Source organism: Oncorhynchus mykiss, chromosome 17, assembly GCF_013265735.2.
Source record: "Oncorhynchus mykiss isolate Arlee chromosome 17, USDA_OmykA_1.1, whole genome shotgun sequence".
Lineage (NCBI taxonomy): Eukaryota > Metazoa > Chordata > Actinopteri > Salmoniformes > Salmonidae > Oncorhynchus > Oncorhynchus mykiss.
Genome location: NC_048581.1, coordinates 37,876,452 through 37,894,430, shown reverse-complemented (window position 1 = coordinate 37,894,430; position 17,979 = coordinate 37,876,452). Strand labels below are relative to the sequence as shown.

Here is a 17,979-nt window from a genome sequence, read left to right as displayed (position 1 = left end):
CTTTCTCAGACCTGGCCTGCTTGTCTGGCAACAGCGTAATGACCTGCAGCGGGGTTTCTCAGACCCGGCCTGGCCGGCCTGCTTGTCTGGCGACAACGTAATGACCTGCAGCGTCTTTCTCAGACCCGGCCTGCTTGTCTGGCAACAACCTGCAGTGGAATTTCTCTTGTCAATGCATCACGATGCAAGGTTAACACTGTCCGTGGGAGTTTGCCGGGCTCTTTGTCCTCGCCACGAGTTGATCAGGCATTGGAAACCCACCGTGACCCGTGGCTGTTTTAGCGGTCCCACCAGCGTCTCTGCTCTTTCTCGCTCTCTTTCTCTCCTTTTACTCTCTCTCTCGCTACCAGGGGCTGAAGTGTTGTGGTGTTTGTCATTGATTTGTTTTTCCAGAGCCATAAACAGCCAGCAGCCTTCATCGTAACCCAGCACCCACTGCCCAACACGGTGGCCGACTTCTGGAGGCTGGTGTTCGACTACAACTGCTCCTCGATAGTAATGCTCAACGAGATGGATGCCGCACAGGTGTGTGTTGTTGACCCCCGGGGTTCGCACACACATATGGGTGTACATACATCGACATACACACAGACCAATAATCTTTTTGACTGTCGGTCTGCTCCTGGTTCTTACACATGCTCTATCTCTCTCTATTCATCTCCCTCTATCCCTCCATTGTCATTTCCTCCATCGACTCTCACACACACAGTTTCATGGAGCAGGATAAGCCTCATAGGAGAGCTGCTCTTTTCTCTGCCCAGGGTTTAGCTATCCAACATAGCTCCCAGAACACTCAGACAACAACATTGAAACCTAGCAAAGAGCACATCAATACCTCCCATATTAGGAGGAGAATTTCACTATTAGGAACCTAATCTGTATTTTTGATATAAATGGCATATTATAGTAGGGTCCAGACACCTTTTTTGTGTCTTTAAAAAAAAAAAGTTTTTGGGATGCCCTTGAACTCCAGAATGAGGTTCAGGAAGTCAATCTCTGTTGTAGCAAGTTTCTCAAACCAAGGGAAATTGCTAAAAACGTGTCTGGACCCTTTATAACATCCCATTTACGTAAAAAAAAATCTAGATTTTGTTCCCAAGTAGTGACATTTTCCAACTGACTGGTTTGAAAGGTTGGAACCCTTCAAAAGCTGTAGACTGGAGGATAACTCCAGTCATAACATGGCCCTAAGATGTAGGTGTACCGTGCAGAGGCCAATAAGGTCAAGGCTTTTCTTTTGTATGCACATGACCTTCAATTGCTTATGCCCAGCAGTATGACCTTGCATTTCAACTCGGATGGTTTTGTTCAAATGGCTAAAGCAATGTGTAGTTTATGTAATTTTTCCAGTGCTCCCCAATTGGTAAAATCCCCAAGTAGTCAACAACAGTGTCCACACCAGTATGTGGTGTACCTAACGTGATGTAGCTCATGCCAGAACTACAACTACAACTAGAACAGACATTCCCATTCAAGTCAATATCCTGTGATCGGTGCACCGACAGCGATATTAAATGTACCCATAGGAGTAAAACTACTTCTAAACTCTTTTTCTATGGCTAAACCCCTCTTCAATCCCTAGTTGTGCATGCAGTACTGGCCCGAGAAGAGCTCCTGCTGCTATGGCCCCATCCAGGTGGAGTTCATCTCAGCCGACATCGACGAAGATATCATCAACCGCATCTTCAGGATCTGCAACATGGCCAGGGTCTGTATCATGTTTATCACCCTGTAAATATTCACCCTCTGCTTTGAGCCCTGCCAATGCAGATGGCGCTAACAGACAGGTCCAGCCTGGCAGAGCAGTGGCTGGTTCAGACTGATTTCTACGGTACTACTCATTAGACCCCATTTAAATCACCACAATGCGAATCCCTGTGTTCGTGGCGCATGGTTACTCTTCTCTCTCTCTCCTCTTCTCTGCCTCTCGTTCACTCATGGTTCTCCCACTTTCACCAGCATCACAAGCAGGCTTTGCTGGCCAGCTAATCAACGCTCTGCTCTGTGCCGGTGCAAAAAGCCACAGTGGCGGCATCTCCAATTTACCATGAAATGGTTCCATCACCACCGCCACAAGCGGATGACACGGCTCATGCACGACAGAATTCAGCTGACCCCCACCCTCCCTCCTCCCAGCTGACGTCTTTATTGTAGTTGCCAGTCGTTGGCTCTGCTCTGGCTAAGGAAAGCATAGCCACAATGAGCCAAAAGACATTGGGATTGCATCAGCAGTAATTTAATAACTTGAGTGGTTTAGGTTTACAGTGGACACAGAGGTAAACTTGATTTATCTACACATTTTCGTGACGGTTATGAGGAGGAAGATTAGCATTAGATTGATGATTATGATGAGGATGCTGACTGTGATGTTGTCCATGCTGAGGATGTTTTGATAATGGCAATGACGATGATGTTGACGACAACAATGATGTTGACGATGGCATTCATTTATGATTCTCTCTCTCACTGTCTTTGGCAGCCCCAGGACGGTTACCGCTTGGTGCAGCATTTCCAGTTCATTGGCTGGCCCGCTTACCGCGACACGCCCCTGTCCAAGCGCTCTATCCTGCAGCTGGTGAGACGTCTGGCCAAGTGGCAGGAGCAGTACGACGGGGGAGACGGACGCACCGTGGTCCACTGCCTGTGAGTAGTTAAAGGGGCTCAGAAGGAGTTCAGTCATTGTATTGCGGTGTCAATATTAGGACAGACTCAAACATTCATGGAAGTTGTACACCTATACGATGTCCATATTAGGACAGTTACACGTCCATGGACATTGGATACAAGGGCCTAATATTTAAACCCAGACAGGATGTGGAGGGGTAGAGTTTCTGAAAGTGCAGAAACTATAAAAACAAAAACGAATAAATTGCTGTGATTAACTCAAATTAAAACAAATTGTGCTACTGAATGATTGAAGTTTAGTTTTAGTTTTAAACAACGCAACATGTAGACATTTACCTTACTGTTAAGGTAGTGGTGAAAGAACTTCCCTGTATATATTCTGGCTGGCCCTACTCATATTCTACACTATACTCATCTCAGACAGGATGACAATAGGGAATGTGCTCTATGAATGTATTCATCACTGCATGCTTCCTTAGTGCTGTTTTCTTCTAGAGCAGTGGTCACCAACCTTTTCTGAGTCAAACTTTGGAAGTCAAAAGGCAAGCTGAGATCCACCGCTCAGATTTTGTTTTAACATGACTTAAAAAATGCAACAATAACCTAATAAACAAATATATGTTGGAATGAGGTTTGTGCGGTAGGCCTAATACATTATCACAGCATATTGGCTATGCTAATATTGTTCTTCTCAGACCATATTATATTTCAATACTCAAGCTTTCATAACAAAATAGATCAGTTGTACAATGTGTGAGGCACAGCTGAGAATAAATTGAAATAATTGTATGTTTTATTTCACTGGACTGATGGTACCTGCATCTGAAGGTTCAGTGTCAGTAGATGGAGAGAGCAGCAGAAGGTCTGCCTCTCAGGTCCCTGCTCTCTCCTTTCCTCCGGTGAGACTGACCAGAGAGAGGGGACACCGTCTTCCACCTGATGACAAAACTCGAGTCCCACCACATTTTTTCTGCCTCATGCACACATTCATGTTGTTCCTATGACCAGAGGGCACCTTATTCATCCAAGCTACTCAATACTGCCCCCCCAGTCACCAAGAAGTTAACAGCATTGTCAGCTATAGCCAAGCAAACAGCACCTCTCCCATTCTCATAATCACTGGCTTCATAGTGATTTAGCCACATTATGGACCCTATTATGAAGCTTAAATTAGGGAGAGTGAGGATGAAAATCCATAGTGGAGACTGATTTCAAGGACCAGCCCCAACGATAACAAAACACGATAAGTCCTGGATGTGATTTCTCTCCCCACTGCCCAAAATACCAAACAAAATCTATTTTGTAACAGTTCACTGATGCTAGTCTAATCAAGTGCCCATTGATTTCTTGAGGCAAAAGAAACGCACACCTGTTTAGGTGAGGTGCTGGTTAGCGGAGGAGAACACTTGAAAAATAAAAAGAGAGCCTCACAACTCTAGGAGCTAAGATGCAATAATAATAACGTTTCGACAGACAAGCTGTCTTCGTCAGGGTATCAGTGTTTGTTACGCCTTAGCTTGGCTGTTACTAAACTGCACTCAGTGGTGTAAAGTACTTAAGTAAAAATACTTCCAAGTACAACTTAAGTCATTTCTTACCTTACCTTACTCTTTTTTACTTTTACTTTGCCACATTCTTAAAGAAAATAATGTACCTTTTACTCCATACATTTTCCCTGACTCCTAAAAGTACTCGTTACATTTTGAATGCTTAGCAGGACAGTAAAATGGTCCAATTCATGCACTTATCAAGATAACTTCTCTGGTCATCCCTACTGCATCTGATCTGGCAGACTCACTAAACACAAATGCTTTGTTTGTCAATTCTGCGTGTTGGAGTGTGCCCCTGGCGATCCGTCAATAAGAAAAACAAAAATTGTGCTGTCTGGTTTAATATAAGGAATTTGAATTCATACTTTTACTCAAGGATGACAATTTAATACTTTTTCCACCACTGGATGTGGCTGGAGGTTAAAACATTTCTTTCACATGACCCATCAATTTAGACAAGTGGGTAAGCATCATCTAATATTTATAAAATATTTTTATCTGGACACTTTCTTTTTACCTGGATTTTTCCTTATTGTAGACTACTACTACTTTTAGTCTTAATCTTTACTTTACGTTTTATGTTTAGCACATGACCTCATGTGAATCCTTAAAGAGATGGGTGGGGCTGGCTTAAGAGGATGTGAACAATGCCAAATGGTTGTAGGTAAAGGAGAGCTCTCCAGTTGGCGCCAAACAATTTAAAAGTCCTTTTCTCAAACGCAAAAGTTTATCAACTCTCAAAGCAGAATTACCTTCCCATTGTTCCTCAGGAATGCAGTGTATGATATACCATTTTGTAGCTATGAGTTACTACTCTTATCGAAGGTAAAAAAAAAAAAAAAAATATGACATTTTGCTACATAAGGCCAATTTGAGCAGTCAGTCTCATACCAGTCCCCCGAATCCAAGCAGTCTTATCAGTATACTCTGGCCTACTTGGAGTACACTGTGAGAGTGTGCTTAATTTACAATGGCAAGAAGGCCAAGACAAACGGATGCACATGCTGCGTTAGCATTGCTACAAATTCTGAATGAAAATTCCTCGGATGGTGGGGATGAAATGAATCATAACATTATTCTTCTAATTCTGAGTCTGATTCTGAGCCTGAATCTACACCTCCGAGACTTGAGCGCAAAAAAATGCCAGAACAGTGCGCAGTGAGATGGTGCCTGCACCACCACCAAATGAAAGCAGGAGAGAGAAAGGGAGGGACCTTTTGGATAGAACAAGCGGGTGACAATGCTAAATGGCGATTAATTATCAGCACAAAATGTCATCAATGAGAGAGCAGACCCTACATCTCAAGCAAAAAAACAACATCAGCAACGCACTCACAAGCTTTTGTTATTTATGTGACATGGACATGCTCCAACCGATGCCGTTGCATATTCCATCTAAGCATGAGCTGGCAATAAACTATTTTGACTGGTGTCATATAAAGACTTATATTCATTCGAATTTAATTATTGCTTTTGTGCTGATTTTATCAAGCACACTTGGTGCCTATAATGATGTTTAGGCTACTGATGCTTTCATCATTTAACTGTGCATTTTGCTGATCGTGCATCTTGTGGTTTGGGTATTTTTGTTTGTTTTGTCCTTATAAAAAGAAGCTGTTACCGTGTTCCAACACATATACTTTCTATTTCATAGTTGTAACAAAGGCACTCCACAAATAAAATTGATTGAACACTTGAATTTTGGTGTTTTTTTTGTTTTTACATATAGCTGTAACGTAAACGAATGAAAATGATATGGTGTATTTTTTTTCTTTTGTATTCTGTTACCTAGGACATTCATAAAAACAACCAAATTATTATTTTTCTGATAGCATTTTTCAAAATGTAGGATGTTGCAGTCAGAATGACTACTCATTAGCTTGAAGAGGGGTCATTTTAGGCCCTCCATGTCTCCTTCTCTTCCTTTACCTCTTTATACCTTTCTGTTCCTCTTCCTAGCTCTCTGTCCCTTTCTCATCCCCCTGTTTTAACCTCTCTCTCTATCCTCATTCATCCCCTTTTCTTCAACTATACACACTGCTCGAAAAAAATAAAGGGAACACTAAAATAACACATCCTAGATCTGAATGAATTAAATATTCTTATTAAGTACTTTTTTCTTTACATAGTTGAATGTGCTGACAACAAAATCACACACAAATGATCAATGGAAATCAAATTGATCAAACCATGGAGGTCTGGATTTGGAGTGACACTCAAAATGAAAGTGGAAAACCACAGTACAGGCTAATCCAACTTTGATGTAATGTCCTTAAAACAAGTCAAAATGAGGCTCAGTAGTGTGTGTGGCCTACACGTGCCTGTATGACCTCCCTACAACGCCTGGGCATGCTCCTGATGAGGTGGCGGATGGTCTCCTGAGGGATCTCCTCCCAGACCTGGACTAAAGCATCCGCCAACTCCTGGACAGTCTGCGGTGCAACTGGTGGATGGAGCGAGACATGATGTCCCAGATGTGCTCAATTGGATTCAGGTCTGGGGAACGGGTGGGCCAGTCCATAGCATCAATGCCTTCCTCTTGCAGGAACTGCTGACACACTCCAGCCACATGAGGTCTTGCATTAGGAGGAACCCAGGGCCAACCGCACCAGCATATGGTCTCACAAGGGGTCTGAGGATCTCATCTCGGTACCTAATGGCAGTCAGGCTACCTCTGGCAAGCACATGGAGGGCTGTGCGGCCCCCCAAAGAAATGCCACCCCACGCCATGACTGACCTACCGCCAAACCAGTCATGCTGTAGGATGTTGCAGGCAGCAGAGCGTTCTCCACGGCGTCTCCAGACTCTGTCACGTCTGTCACATGTGCTCAGTGTGAACCTGCTTTCATCTGTGAAGAGCACAGGGCACCAGTGGCGAATTTGCCAATCTTGGTGTTCTCTGGCAAATGCCAAACGTCCTGCACGGTGTTGGGCTGTAAGCACAACCCCCACCTGTGGACGTCGGGCCCTCATACCACCCTCATGGAGTCTCTTTCTGACCATTTGGGCAGACACATGCACATTTGTGGCCTGCTGGAGGTCATTTTGCAGTGCTCTGGCAGTGCTCCTCCTGCTCCTCCTTGCACAAAGGCGGAAGTAGTGGTCCTGCTGCTGAGTTGTTGCCCTCCTACAGCCTCCTCCACGTCTCCTGATGTACTGGCCTGTCTCCTGGTAGTGCCTCCATGCTCTGGACATTACGCTGACAGACACAGCAAACCTTCTTGTCACAGCTCGCATTGATGTGTCATCCTGGATGAGCTGCACTACCTGTGCCACTTGTGTGGGTTGTAGACTCCGTCTCATGCTACCACTAGAGTGAAAGCCCGCCAGCATTCAAAAGTGACCAAAACATCAGCCAGGAAGCATAGGAACTGAGGAGTGGTCTGTGGTCACCACCTGCAGAACCACTCCTTTATTGGGGGTGTCTTGCTAATTGCCTATAATTTCCACCTGTTGTCTATTCCATTTGCACAACGGCACGTGAAATTTATTGTCAATCAGTGTTGCTTCCTAAGTGGACAGTTTCATTTCACAGAGGTGTGATTGACTTGGAGTTACATTGTCTTGTTTAAGTGTTCCCTTTATTTTTTTACGCAGTGTATATATATATACAGTGCCTTGCGAAAGTATTCGGCCCCCTTGAACTTTGCGACCTTTTGCCACATTTCAGGCTTCAAACATAAAGATATAAAACTGTATTTTTTTGTGAAGAATCAACAACAAGTGGGACACAATCATGAAGTGGAACGACATTTATTGGATATTTCAAACTTTTTTAACAAATCAAAAACTGAAAAATTGGGCGTGCAAAATTATTCAGCCCCTTTACTTTCAGTGCAGCAAACTCTCTCCAGAAGTTCAGTGAGGATCTCTGAATGATCCAATGTTGACCTAAATGACTAATGATGATAAATACAATGCACCTGTGTGTAATCAAGTCTCCGTATAAATGCACCTGCACTGTGATAGTCTCAGAGGTCCGTTAAAAGCGCAGAGAGCATCATGAAGAACAAGGAACACACCAGGCAGGTCCGAGATACTGTTGTGAACAAGTTTAAAGCCGGATTTGGATACAAAAAGATTTCCCAAGCTTTAAACATCCCAAGGAGCACTGTGCAAGCGATAATATTGAAATGGAAGGAGTATCAGACTACTGCAAATCTACCAAGACCTGGCCGTCCCTCTAAACCTTCAGCTCATACAAGGAGAAGACTGATCAGAGATGCAGCCAAGAGGCCCATGATCACTCTGGATGAACTGCAGAGATCTACAGCTGAGGTGGGAGACTCTGTCCATAGGACAACATTCAGTCGTATATTTCACAAATCTGGCCTTTATGGGAGAGTGGCAAGAAGAAAGCCATTTCTTAAAGATATCCATAAAAAGTGTGGTTTAAAGTTTGCCACAAGCCACCTGGGAGACACACCAAACATGTGGAAGAAGGTGCTCTGGTCAGATGAAACCAAAATGTAACTTTTTGGCAACAATGCAAAACGTTATGTTTGGCATAAAAGCAACACAGCTGAACACACCATCCCCACTGTCAAACATGGTGGTGGTAGCATCATGGTTTGGGCCTGCTTTTCTTCAGCAGGGACAGGGAAGATGGTTAAAATTGATGGGAAGATGGATGGAGCCAAATACAGGACCATTCTGGAAGAAAACCTGATGGAGTCTGCAAAAGACCTGAGACTGGGACGGAGATTTGTCTTCCAACAAGACAATGATCAAAAACATAAAGCAAAATCTACAATGGAATGGTTCAAAAATAAACATATCCAGGTGTTAGAATGGCCAAGTCAAAGTCCAGACCTGAATCCAATCGAGAATCTGTGGAAAGAACTGAAAACTGCTGTTCACAAATGCTCTCCATCCAACCTCACTGAGCTCGAGCTGTTTTGCAAGGAGGAATGGGAAAAAATGTCAGTCTCTCGATGTGCAAAACTGATAGAGACATACCCCAAGCGACTTACAGCTGTAATTGCAGCAAAAGGTGGCGCTACAAAGTATTAACTTAAGGGGGCTGAATAATTTTGCACGCCCAATTTTTCAGTTTTTGATTTGTTAAAAAAGTTTGAAATATCCAATAAATGTCGTTCCACTTCATGATTGTGTCCCACTTGTTGTTGATTCTTCACAAAAAAATACAGTTTTATATCTTTATGTTTGAAGCCTGAAATGTGGCAAAAGGTCGCAAAGTTCAAGGGGGCCGAATACTTTCGCAAGGCACTGTATACATTATTATTATTATTATAATTATATATTTTTTTACCTTTATTTAACTAGGGAAGTCAGTTAAAAGAACAACTTCTTATTTTCAATGACGGCCTAGGAACAGTGTTCAGGGGCAGAATGACAGATTTTTACCTTGTCAGCTCGGGGATTCAATCTTGCAACCTTTTGATTACAAGTCCAATGCTCTAACCACTAGGCTACCTAACCTCTCTCCAACAGGACGGGTGGTGGACGGAGTGGTACCTTCTGTGCCATCTGCAGCATCAGTGAGATGATCCAGCAGCAGAACATTGTAGACGTGTTCCACACCGTCAAGACGCTGAGGAACAACAAATCCAACATGGTGGAGACTATGGTACGTTCCACTGACCACAACAGTAAGGGTGATATGGTACTGTATAAGAGGCTTGAGGACGGTTTCTATCCGTACCTACTATATAAGCAACGTAGGACACACAGTTGTGGCTCTATTGGACAGGTTTTTAGACCATAGACAGTAAGGCGGACACACCACACACACATATCCCCAGGCTGATGACTTGCTATGGCAGGTGTTGTTTAGCAGATGTCTCTATACCTTCTAATATAGCCTCGGAAACAAGATGCTCAATTTCACAGAACTATCTCAGGTTGGGCACAGCTGTTCACTTAGAATTAAAGCAGATTTTGGTGGCAAAAGACAACTACCGTAGTTAAAAGGTTATTGTAGACTTTGAAGATGCTGTCATAATCCTGCATGGAATTTATTGTATTTAGATCAAAGTTGATTTGATTATCTTTGTTGCTTATCTACTGTTACATTGTCTCTGAATGTTATTTTCCCACTTGAATTTACGAACCAGTGCTACTCATGGAAGAGATTGATAATATTATTGTTGGAAGCATAGAGATCCCCAGTGTGCTTGAGTTTCCCTTTTTATCCATTATAAAAAATGTAAAAATGATCCATGAGCCTGATGTCTAAGTTCACTTTCTGAGAGATGATATGAAAAAATGATGCCAATGTGTGACTAGTCTTTCCCTTTTCCAGGAACAGTATAAATTCTGCTATGAAGTTGCTCTGGAGGCCCTTAGCGCATTCTGAGAGACTGCCTCTCGTGTCCGTGGGACACAGTGCTGACTGCAGAAACACCAACCCATCCGAGGCAGGGGATGTGTGGGTGCAACCACACACACATGAAACTGTACAGAAGAAGAAAAAAACGCCCTCCACACTGGGTTCATGTGCCCACTTCTGCAAGACTGGGACCGCTTTTGTTTGTATAAAGAAAAAATGAAATGACAACCTCAACTCTTTTCTTCTCTCTTCAGTGTCCATCTTGAACTGTGATGTGATCTTGTACAGTAATTTCCTTTTTAGATATATGCCTTGAATGTCACACCCTCAATGTAAAAGTACAACCTGGAAGATTAGCTGAGATCATGGGGATGCTAATAAAAATACATGCGGACCAACCAACAGAACCGATACCACCAGACAGACAAAGACAGAAGATTCAAACTCTCCCTGGCTTTGTACCTCTTTTTAATGAACCTTAATAATGACTGTATTATATGCCCCCCCCCTTGACCCACCCCAAACGGTTGAACATAAAATGGCAGATACATTTTGTGGTTCTTGCAACATGTTTACATCCATGTTCACACACCTATTTTCTCACATTCGCAATGTGATGTCTTCAGTCAACGTTTTGGTTTGTTTTGATATTGTGGCATGTTCTCATCATTCTGGTGTCCCATGGCTCTTGTGCTATGCAGACAATCATGAATTCCGAGGCCCATTCTGGTTTTCTCCATTGACAGGGAGAGTCAGTCAACGCTTTAGCATTCTATGCTGGCGCTACGTATACAGTATTCATCAAAGCGTTCATGTGTTTTGTATTTTGCACTGCTTTACCTTCAAACACCCATTCAACTCTTGTGTAATTTGATCGACAGTGCCATATTCACATCTTTAAGCGCACGTACGATTTTAACCAAATTGTGAAGAAACGTGTCAGCCCGAAGGATGGAGTGGGATAATGTTCTAGCAATATGCACCTCAAGCTTGTCAAACACTGTAGCAGCCCCTGCCCTACTGTTGCCCAACCTCAGGTTTTGGTGAGAAGAATACTTTGCTTTTCATCCTTGTTCATTCCGCGCCCATACTCTAGGAGCAGTTTGGCTTTGTGTAAGGATGTCCTAATATGGACACCATACGTGTGTTCTGCCATTTACTCTCTCCCTATGCATCTAATACATACTGTTTGACATGGAAACAGAATCCAGAATCTGAAATTGTGAACCCAACTCTTGAATGAGGCAGGGATTTGATCCAAGCGCTCTAGTTTTATAGGCAATGTTACCGCGTTTGCATAAATCACATTCAAGGTAGACTGCAGATGTTGGCCCATTTGGAAATGACCTATATATTACAAGCGTTCTATGGTGCCTGAATTTTGCAAGCTAACTGTTTTATTTTTATTTGTTGTGTTTTCTGTCCATTGAATGGTTTTAGTACAGTGTTGTATAGGGCTTTTTCAGTAGAATGTTTTGCTCAACATGGACAGTGACTTGAAGAAGTCTTACATCAACTCACAGCGTAGTTGTACTATTGACATGCGGTTGTTTGGTGACTGAAAGCACAAAGAGAAACAGTGTTGGATTTTGAATGGAAGAGAGGATAATGTGAATGCAAGTTGCTTTCCTTTTTTTCCCCGATAGGCTTTATTAAGACGTTTCATATCTCCACTATCTGTGTTATATTTTGTTTTCCTCCTTTTTTTTCTTGAATTTGTATAATTTTGGGGGGGTTTTTTGTCTAGCAAAGTGATATTTAGAACTGGTGATGAAATTGCCATGGTTGTTTTGTTGTTAGAAAATGTGGTAACATCAAATAAAGGGACCAAAATGTTGAACAATAGATTTGAATAATTCTTCTTTCAATACATTTCATCAACCAACCATGGATATTATATACAGTGAATGTCAAGCCTACATTACAATAGCATTACGAAGGTGAAACATCAATCTCAGCGAGAATCAAACAAAATACTGATAAATCAAGATCCAACCCTCCCATTTTAACCATTAAATCCCAGACACCGAATGCATACATGTGCGGACAGAGTGTTACACACAAAGACAGACACATGCAAATGAACCAATTCATTCTAGTCCCATCCATTTAAGGCTGTGATGTGGCTACATTTGATAATCCCTCATTGGGATGCAAGGGCCAATCTGGTGCAGTTTTTCAAATATTACATTTTGCCACAGGGTGATTTGTATCCATTTTACCCCCCTTCAACAAGCCTAAAATAATGCCATGTATTCTTGTTTTTTTTTATGAGTTTGGCTATTGGCCCATTTCATTTGCTCTCACTGAAATGTCATTATTTAGGGGGCATCTAATATATCTGCTTTAACACATAAAACAAGGGCATTCGGTGACTTGGGGAGAGAAATGCATCTTCATCGCTAGAGATGGTGCTGCTAACTAATGCATGGTCATAACACCAGAAACTGAAGACAAAATCAAATTCAGTCATCTCCAGAATTAATGAGTGCAGATAGAAAGTTAAGAAATAGCATGTACACAATGCATTTGGGGCCCGATTCCGACATAGAAATTATTGCTCTGAAGCAAGCTTCCAGAAAATTGGAACGGAAATGGCGCCACACCAAACTGGAAGTCTTCCGACTAGCTTGGAAAGACAGTACTGTGCAGTACCGAAGAGCCCTTACTGCTGCTCGATCATCCTATTTTTCTAACTTAATTGAGGAAAATAAGAACAATCCGAAATTCCTTTTTGATACTGTCGCAAAGCTAACTAAAAAGCAGCATTCCCCAAGAGAGGATGACTTTCACTTTAGCAGTGATAAATTCATGAACTTCTTTGAGGAAAAGATTATGATTATTAGAAAGCAAATTACGGACTCTTCCTTAAATCTGCGTATTCCTTCAAAGCTCAGTTGTCCTGAGTCTGCACAACTCTGCCAGGACCTAGGATCAAGAGAGACACTCAAGTGTTTTAGTACTATATCTCTTGACACAATGATGAAAATAATCATGGCCTCTAAACCTTCAAGCTGCATACTGGACCCTATTCCAACTAAACTACTGAAAGAGCTGCTTCCTGTGCTTGGCCCTACTATGTTGAACATAATAAACGGCTCTCTATCCACCGGATGTGTACCAAACTCACTAAAAGTGGCAGTAATAAAGCCTCTCTTGAAAAAGCCAAACCTTGACCCAGAAAATATAAAAAACTATCGGCCTATATCGAATCTTCCATTCCTCTCAAAAATTTTAGAAAAGGCTGTTGCGCAACAACTCACTGCCTTCCTGAAGACAAACAATGTATACGAAATGCTTCAGTCTGGTTTTAGACCCCATCATAGCACTGAGACGGCACTTGTGAAGGTGGTAAATGACATTTTAATGGCATCGGACCGAGGCTCTGCATCTGTCCTCGTGCTCCTAGACCTTAGTGCTGCTTTTGATACCATCGATCACCACATTCTTTTGGAGAGATTGGAAACCCAAATTGGTCTACACGGACAAGTTCTGGCCTGGTTTAGATCTTATCTGTCGGAAAGATATCAGTTTGTCTCTGTGAATGGTCTGTCCTCTGACAAATCAACTGTAAATTTCGGTGTTCCTCAAGGTTCCGTTTTAGGACCACTATTGTTTTCACTATATATTTTACCTCTTGGGGATGTTATTCGAAAACATAATGTTAACTTTCACTGCTATGCAGATGACACACAGCTGTACATTTCAATTAAACATGGTGAAGCCCCAAAATTGCCCTTGCTAGAAGAATGTGTTTCAGACATAAGGAAGTGGATGGCTGCAAACTTTCTACTTTTATACTCGGACAAAACAGAGATGCTTGTTCTAGGTCCCAAGAAACAAAGAGATCTTCTGTTGAATCTGACAATTAATCTTAATGGTTGTACAGTCGTCTCAAATAAAACTGTGAAGGACCTCGGCGTTACTCTGGACCCTGATCTCTCTTTTGAAGAACATATCAAGACCATTTCAAGGACAGCTTTTTTCCATCTACGTAACATTGCAAAAATCAGGAACTTTCTGTCCAAAAATGATGCAGAAAAATTAATCCATGCTTTTGTCACTTCCAGGTTAGACTACTGCAATGCTCTACTTTCCGGCTACCCGGATAAAGCACTAAATAAACTTCAGTTAGTGCTAAATACGGCTGCTAGAATCCTGACTAGAACCAAAAAATTTGATCATATTACTCCAGTGCTAGCCTCTCTACACTGGCTTCCTGTCAAAGCAAGGGCTGATTTCAAGGTTTTACTGCTAACCTACAAAGCATTACATGGGCTTGCTCCTATCTATCTCTCTGATTTGGTCCTGCCGTACATACCTACACGTACGCTACGGTCACAAGACGCAGGCCTCCTAATTGTCCCTAGAATTTTTAAGCAAACAGCTGGAGGCAGGGCTTTCTCCTATAGAGCTCCATTTTTATGGAACGGTCTGCCTACCCATGTCAGAGACGCAAACTCGGTCTCAACCTTTAAGTCTCTACTGAAGACTCATCTCTTCAGTGGGTCATATGATTGAGTGTAGTCTGGCCCAGGAGTGGGAGGGTGAACGGAAAGGCTCTGGAGCAACGAACCACCCTTGCTGTCTCTGCCTGGCCGGTTCCCCTCTTTCCACTGGGATTCTCTGCCTCTAACCCTATTACAGGGGCTGAGTCACTGGCTTTACTGGGGCTCTCTCATGCCGTCCCTGGAGGAGGTGCGTCACCTGAGTGGGTTGAGTCACTGATGTGGTCATCCTGTCTGGGTTGGCGCCCCCCCCCCCCTTAAGTTGTGCCGTGGCGGAGGTCTTTGTGGGCTATACTCAGCCTTGTCTCAGGATGGTAAGTTGGTGGTTGAAGATATCCCTCTAGTGGTGTGGGGGCTGTGCTTTGGCAAAGTGGGTGGGGTTATATCCTTCCTGTTTGGCCCTGTCCGGGGGTGTCCTCGGAGTGGGCCACAGTGTCTCCTGACCCCTCCTGTCTCAGCCTCCAGTATTTATGCTGCAGTAGTTTATGTGTCGGGGGGCTAGGGTCAGTTTGTTATATCTGGAGTACTTCTCCTGTCCTATTCGGTGTCCTGTGTGAATCTAAGTGTGCGTTCTCTAATTCTCTCCTTCTCTCTTTCTCTCTCTCGGAGGACCTGAGCCCTAGGACCATGCCCCAGGACTACCTGACATGATGACTCCTTGCTGTCCCCAGTCCACCTGGCTGTGCTGCTGCTCCAGTTTCAACTGTTCTGCCTTATTATTATTCGACCATGCTGATCATTTATGAACATTTGAACATCTTGGCCATGTTCTGTTATAATCTCCACCCGGCACAGCCAGAAGAGGACTGGCCATCCCACATATGCTCTCTCTAATTCTCTCTTTCTTTCTCTCTCTCGGAGGACCTGAGCCCTAGGACCATGCCCCAGGAATACCTGACATGATGACTCCTTGCTGTCCCCAGTCCACCTGACTGTGCTGCTGCTCCAGTTTCAACTATTCTGCCTTATTATTATTCGACCATGCTGGTCATTTATGAACATTTGAACATCTTGACCATGTTTTGTTATAATCTCCACCCGGCACAGCCAGAAGAGGACTGGCCACCCCACATAGCCTGGTTCCTCTCTAGGTTTCTTCCTAGGTTTTGGCCTTTCTAGGGAGTTTTTCCTAGCCACCGTGCTTCTTCACCTGCATTGCTTGCTGTTTGGGGTTTTAGGCTGGGTTTCTGTACAGCACTTTGAGATATCAGCTGATGTACGAAGGGCTATATAAAATAAATTTGATTGATTGATTGATTACACCTTTCTTATGCACACCTTTCCTACATTCTTCTCAGTAGTTGATGTTCAGACTTACCTTATGAAGTTTAAAAAATTGGCTTTTGTAGAGGTGGTTCCCTTGCGCACGTTGAATAAATGTAATTCAACTGCTGAAAACCCTCCCACTTGCTTGCCAACAGATTTTCTCATTAAGTTTTCATTCTATAGGGTTTTGAGTACATTTGTTAAAAACAAATGGCATATTTTAGGGTCAGGAAAGTATCTATTAATCGTTTAAAAAAAACCAGGTTTAAAGAGCACAAAATATATGGATGAAATAGTGTTTTGATTCATCCTGAAAGTTGTAGTACTCAAGTTTAATCCATGAAATATTGGAAGGTGGAAAAAAAGTGTACCATAGGGGTTAAACCTTAGTCCTATGAATCTACCCTAATTCTCACTAATCAACGGTCCAGTTGTCGTGAACCTTGTGCCAGGCTACAGGTTTAACCTGCTACATGTGGTCTATAATGATCTATGTTCTATATGTTCTATAATGATTGAAATAGGCTACATGTCCCAAATTATTGCACATCGTAAGCCTAATATGATCCATTGATGCTAGTGGCCCTCGAAAACAACTTACATGGACGTGACATAGGAAAGAAAGGTAAATGGAATGGAATGATGCCAAATGGAAGAAAACGAACACTGTGTGGGTATTACTGACAGTGGCTCCCAATAGTGGCTCATATTTAACATGATACAAATTTTAAACTAAAATGGAGAAAAGCCTGGGCATAGGCTATAATTAAAACATTCTGAAGCACATACATTAACTTGGCAGGTTAAGCCCGACTGAAGCCTATAGGTTGGGTGTCAAAATTTCATCCACCAAAGTATGAGGGCACACAATGAACATTTGGAGTAATGGCACAGCTAACTATAGTCTTTAACATATAATTTTAATATGATTTTCAGTTTGCTTCCATATGGCTGGTTTCACATTAGTCTCCAGGGATTTTCCACATTGTAGAATAATAGCGAAGACATCAAAACTTTTAAATAACACATTTGGAATCATGTAGTAATGATTTTTTTATTTTACAAATCAAAATATGTTTTATATTTGAGATTCTTCAAAGTAGCCACCCTTTGCCTTAACAGATTTGAACACTCTTGGCATTCTCTCAACCAGCTTCATGAGGTAGTCACCTGGAATGTATTTCAATTAACAGGTGTGCCTTTTTAAAAGTGAATTTGTGGAATTTCTTTCTTACTTAATGCGTTTGAGCCAATCAGTTGTGTTGTGACATATTATGGCAAGAACAGCTCAAATAAGCAAAGAGAATCAACAGTTTATCATTACTTTAAAACATGAAGGTCAGTCAATATGGAAAATGTAAATCACTTTGAAAGTTGATTCAAGTGCAGTCGCAAAAACCATCAAGCACTGTGATGAAACTGGCCCTCATGAGGACCGGCACAGGAAAAAGGAAGACCCAGAGTTGCTGCAGAGGATATGTTCATTAGAGTTAACTGCACCTCACATTGTATCCCAAATAAAAGCTTCACAGAGTTCAAGTAACACACATCTCAACATCTACTGTTCAGAGGAGACTGCATAAATCAGGCCATCATGGACGAATTGCTGAAAAGAAACAACTACTAAAGGACACCAATAAGAAGAAGAGACTTGCTTGGGCCAAGAAATACGAGCAATGGACAATAGACCAGTGGAAATTTGTCCTTTGGTGTGATGAGTACAAATTAGATTTTTGGT

At 42.4% G+C, this 17,979-nt stretch overlaps 1 protein-coding gene across 13 annotated transcripts in view; it reads left to right on the top strand.

The window, feature by feature from the left end:
* ptprt (protein tyrosine phosphatase receptor type T) overlaps positions 1 to 12,312 on the top strand; it is a 413,011-nt gene extending 400,699 nt beyond the window's left edge. For 12 of the 13 annotated variants that reach the window (XM_036949848.1, XM_036949853.1, XM_021568407.2 and 9 more), the window contains 5 exons: positions 394 to 525; positions 1,583 to 1,708; positions 2,480 to 2,643; positions 9,630 to 9,765; positions 10,441 to 12,312. In XM_036949848.1, coding sequence (XP_036805743.1) covers positions 394 to 525; positions 1,583 to 1,708; positions 2,480 to 2,643; positions 9,630 to 9,765; positions 10,441 to 10,494 — 612 coding nt within the window. In that variant the 3' untranslated portion in view covers positions 10,495 to 12,312. The remainder of the gene's footprint in view (positions 1 to 393; positions 526 to 1,582; positions 1,709 to 2,479; positions 2,644 to 9,629; positions 9,766 to 10,440) is intronic. The other variant, XM_021568416.2, reaches the window with a different exon arrangement.
* The last annotated feature ends 5,667 nt before the right edge of the window (positions 12,313 to 17,979 follow it).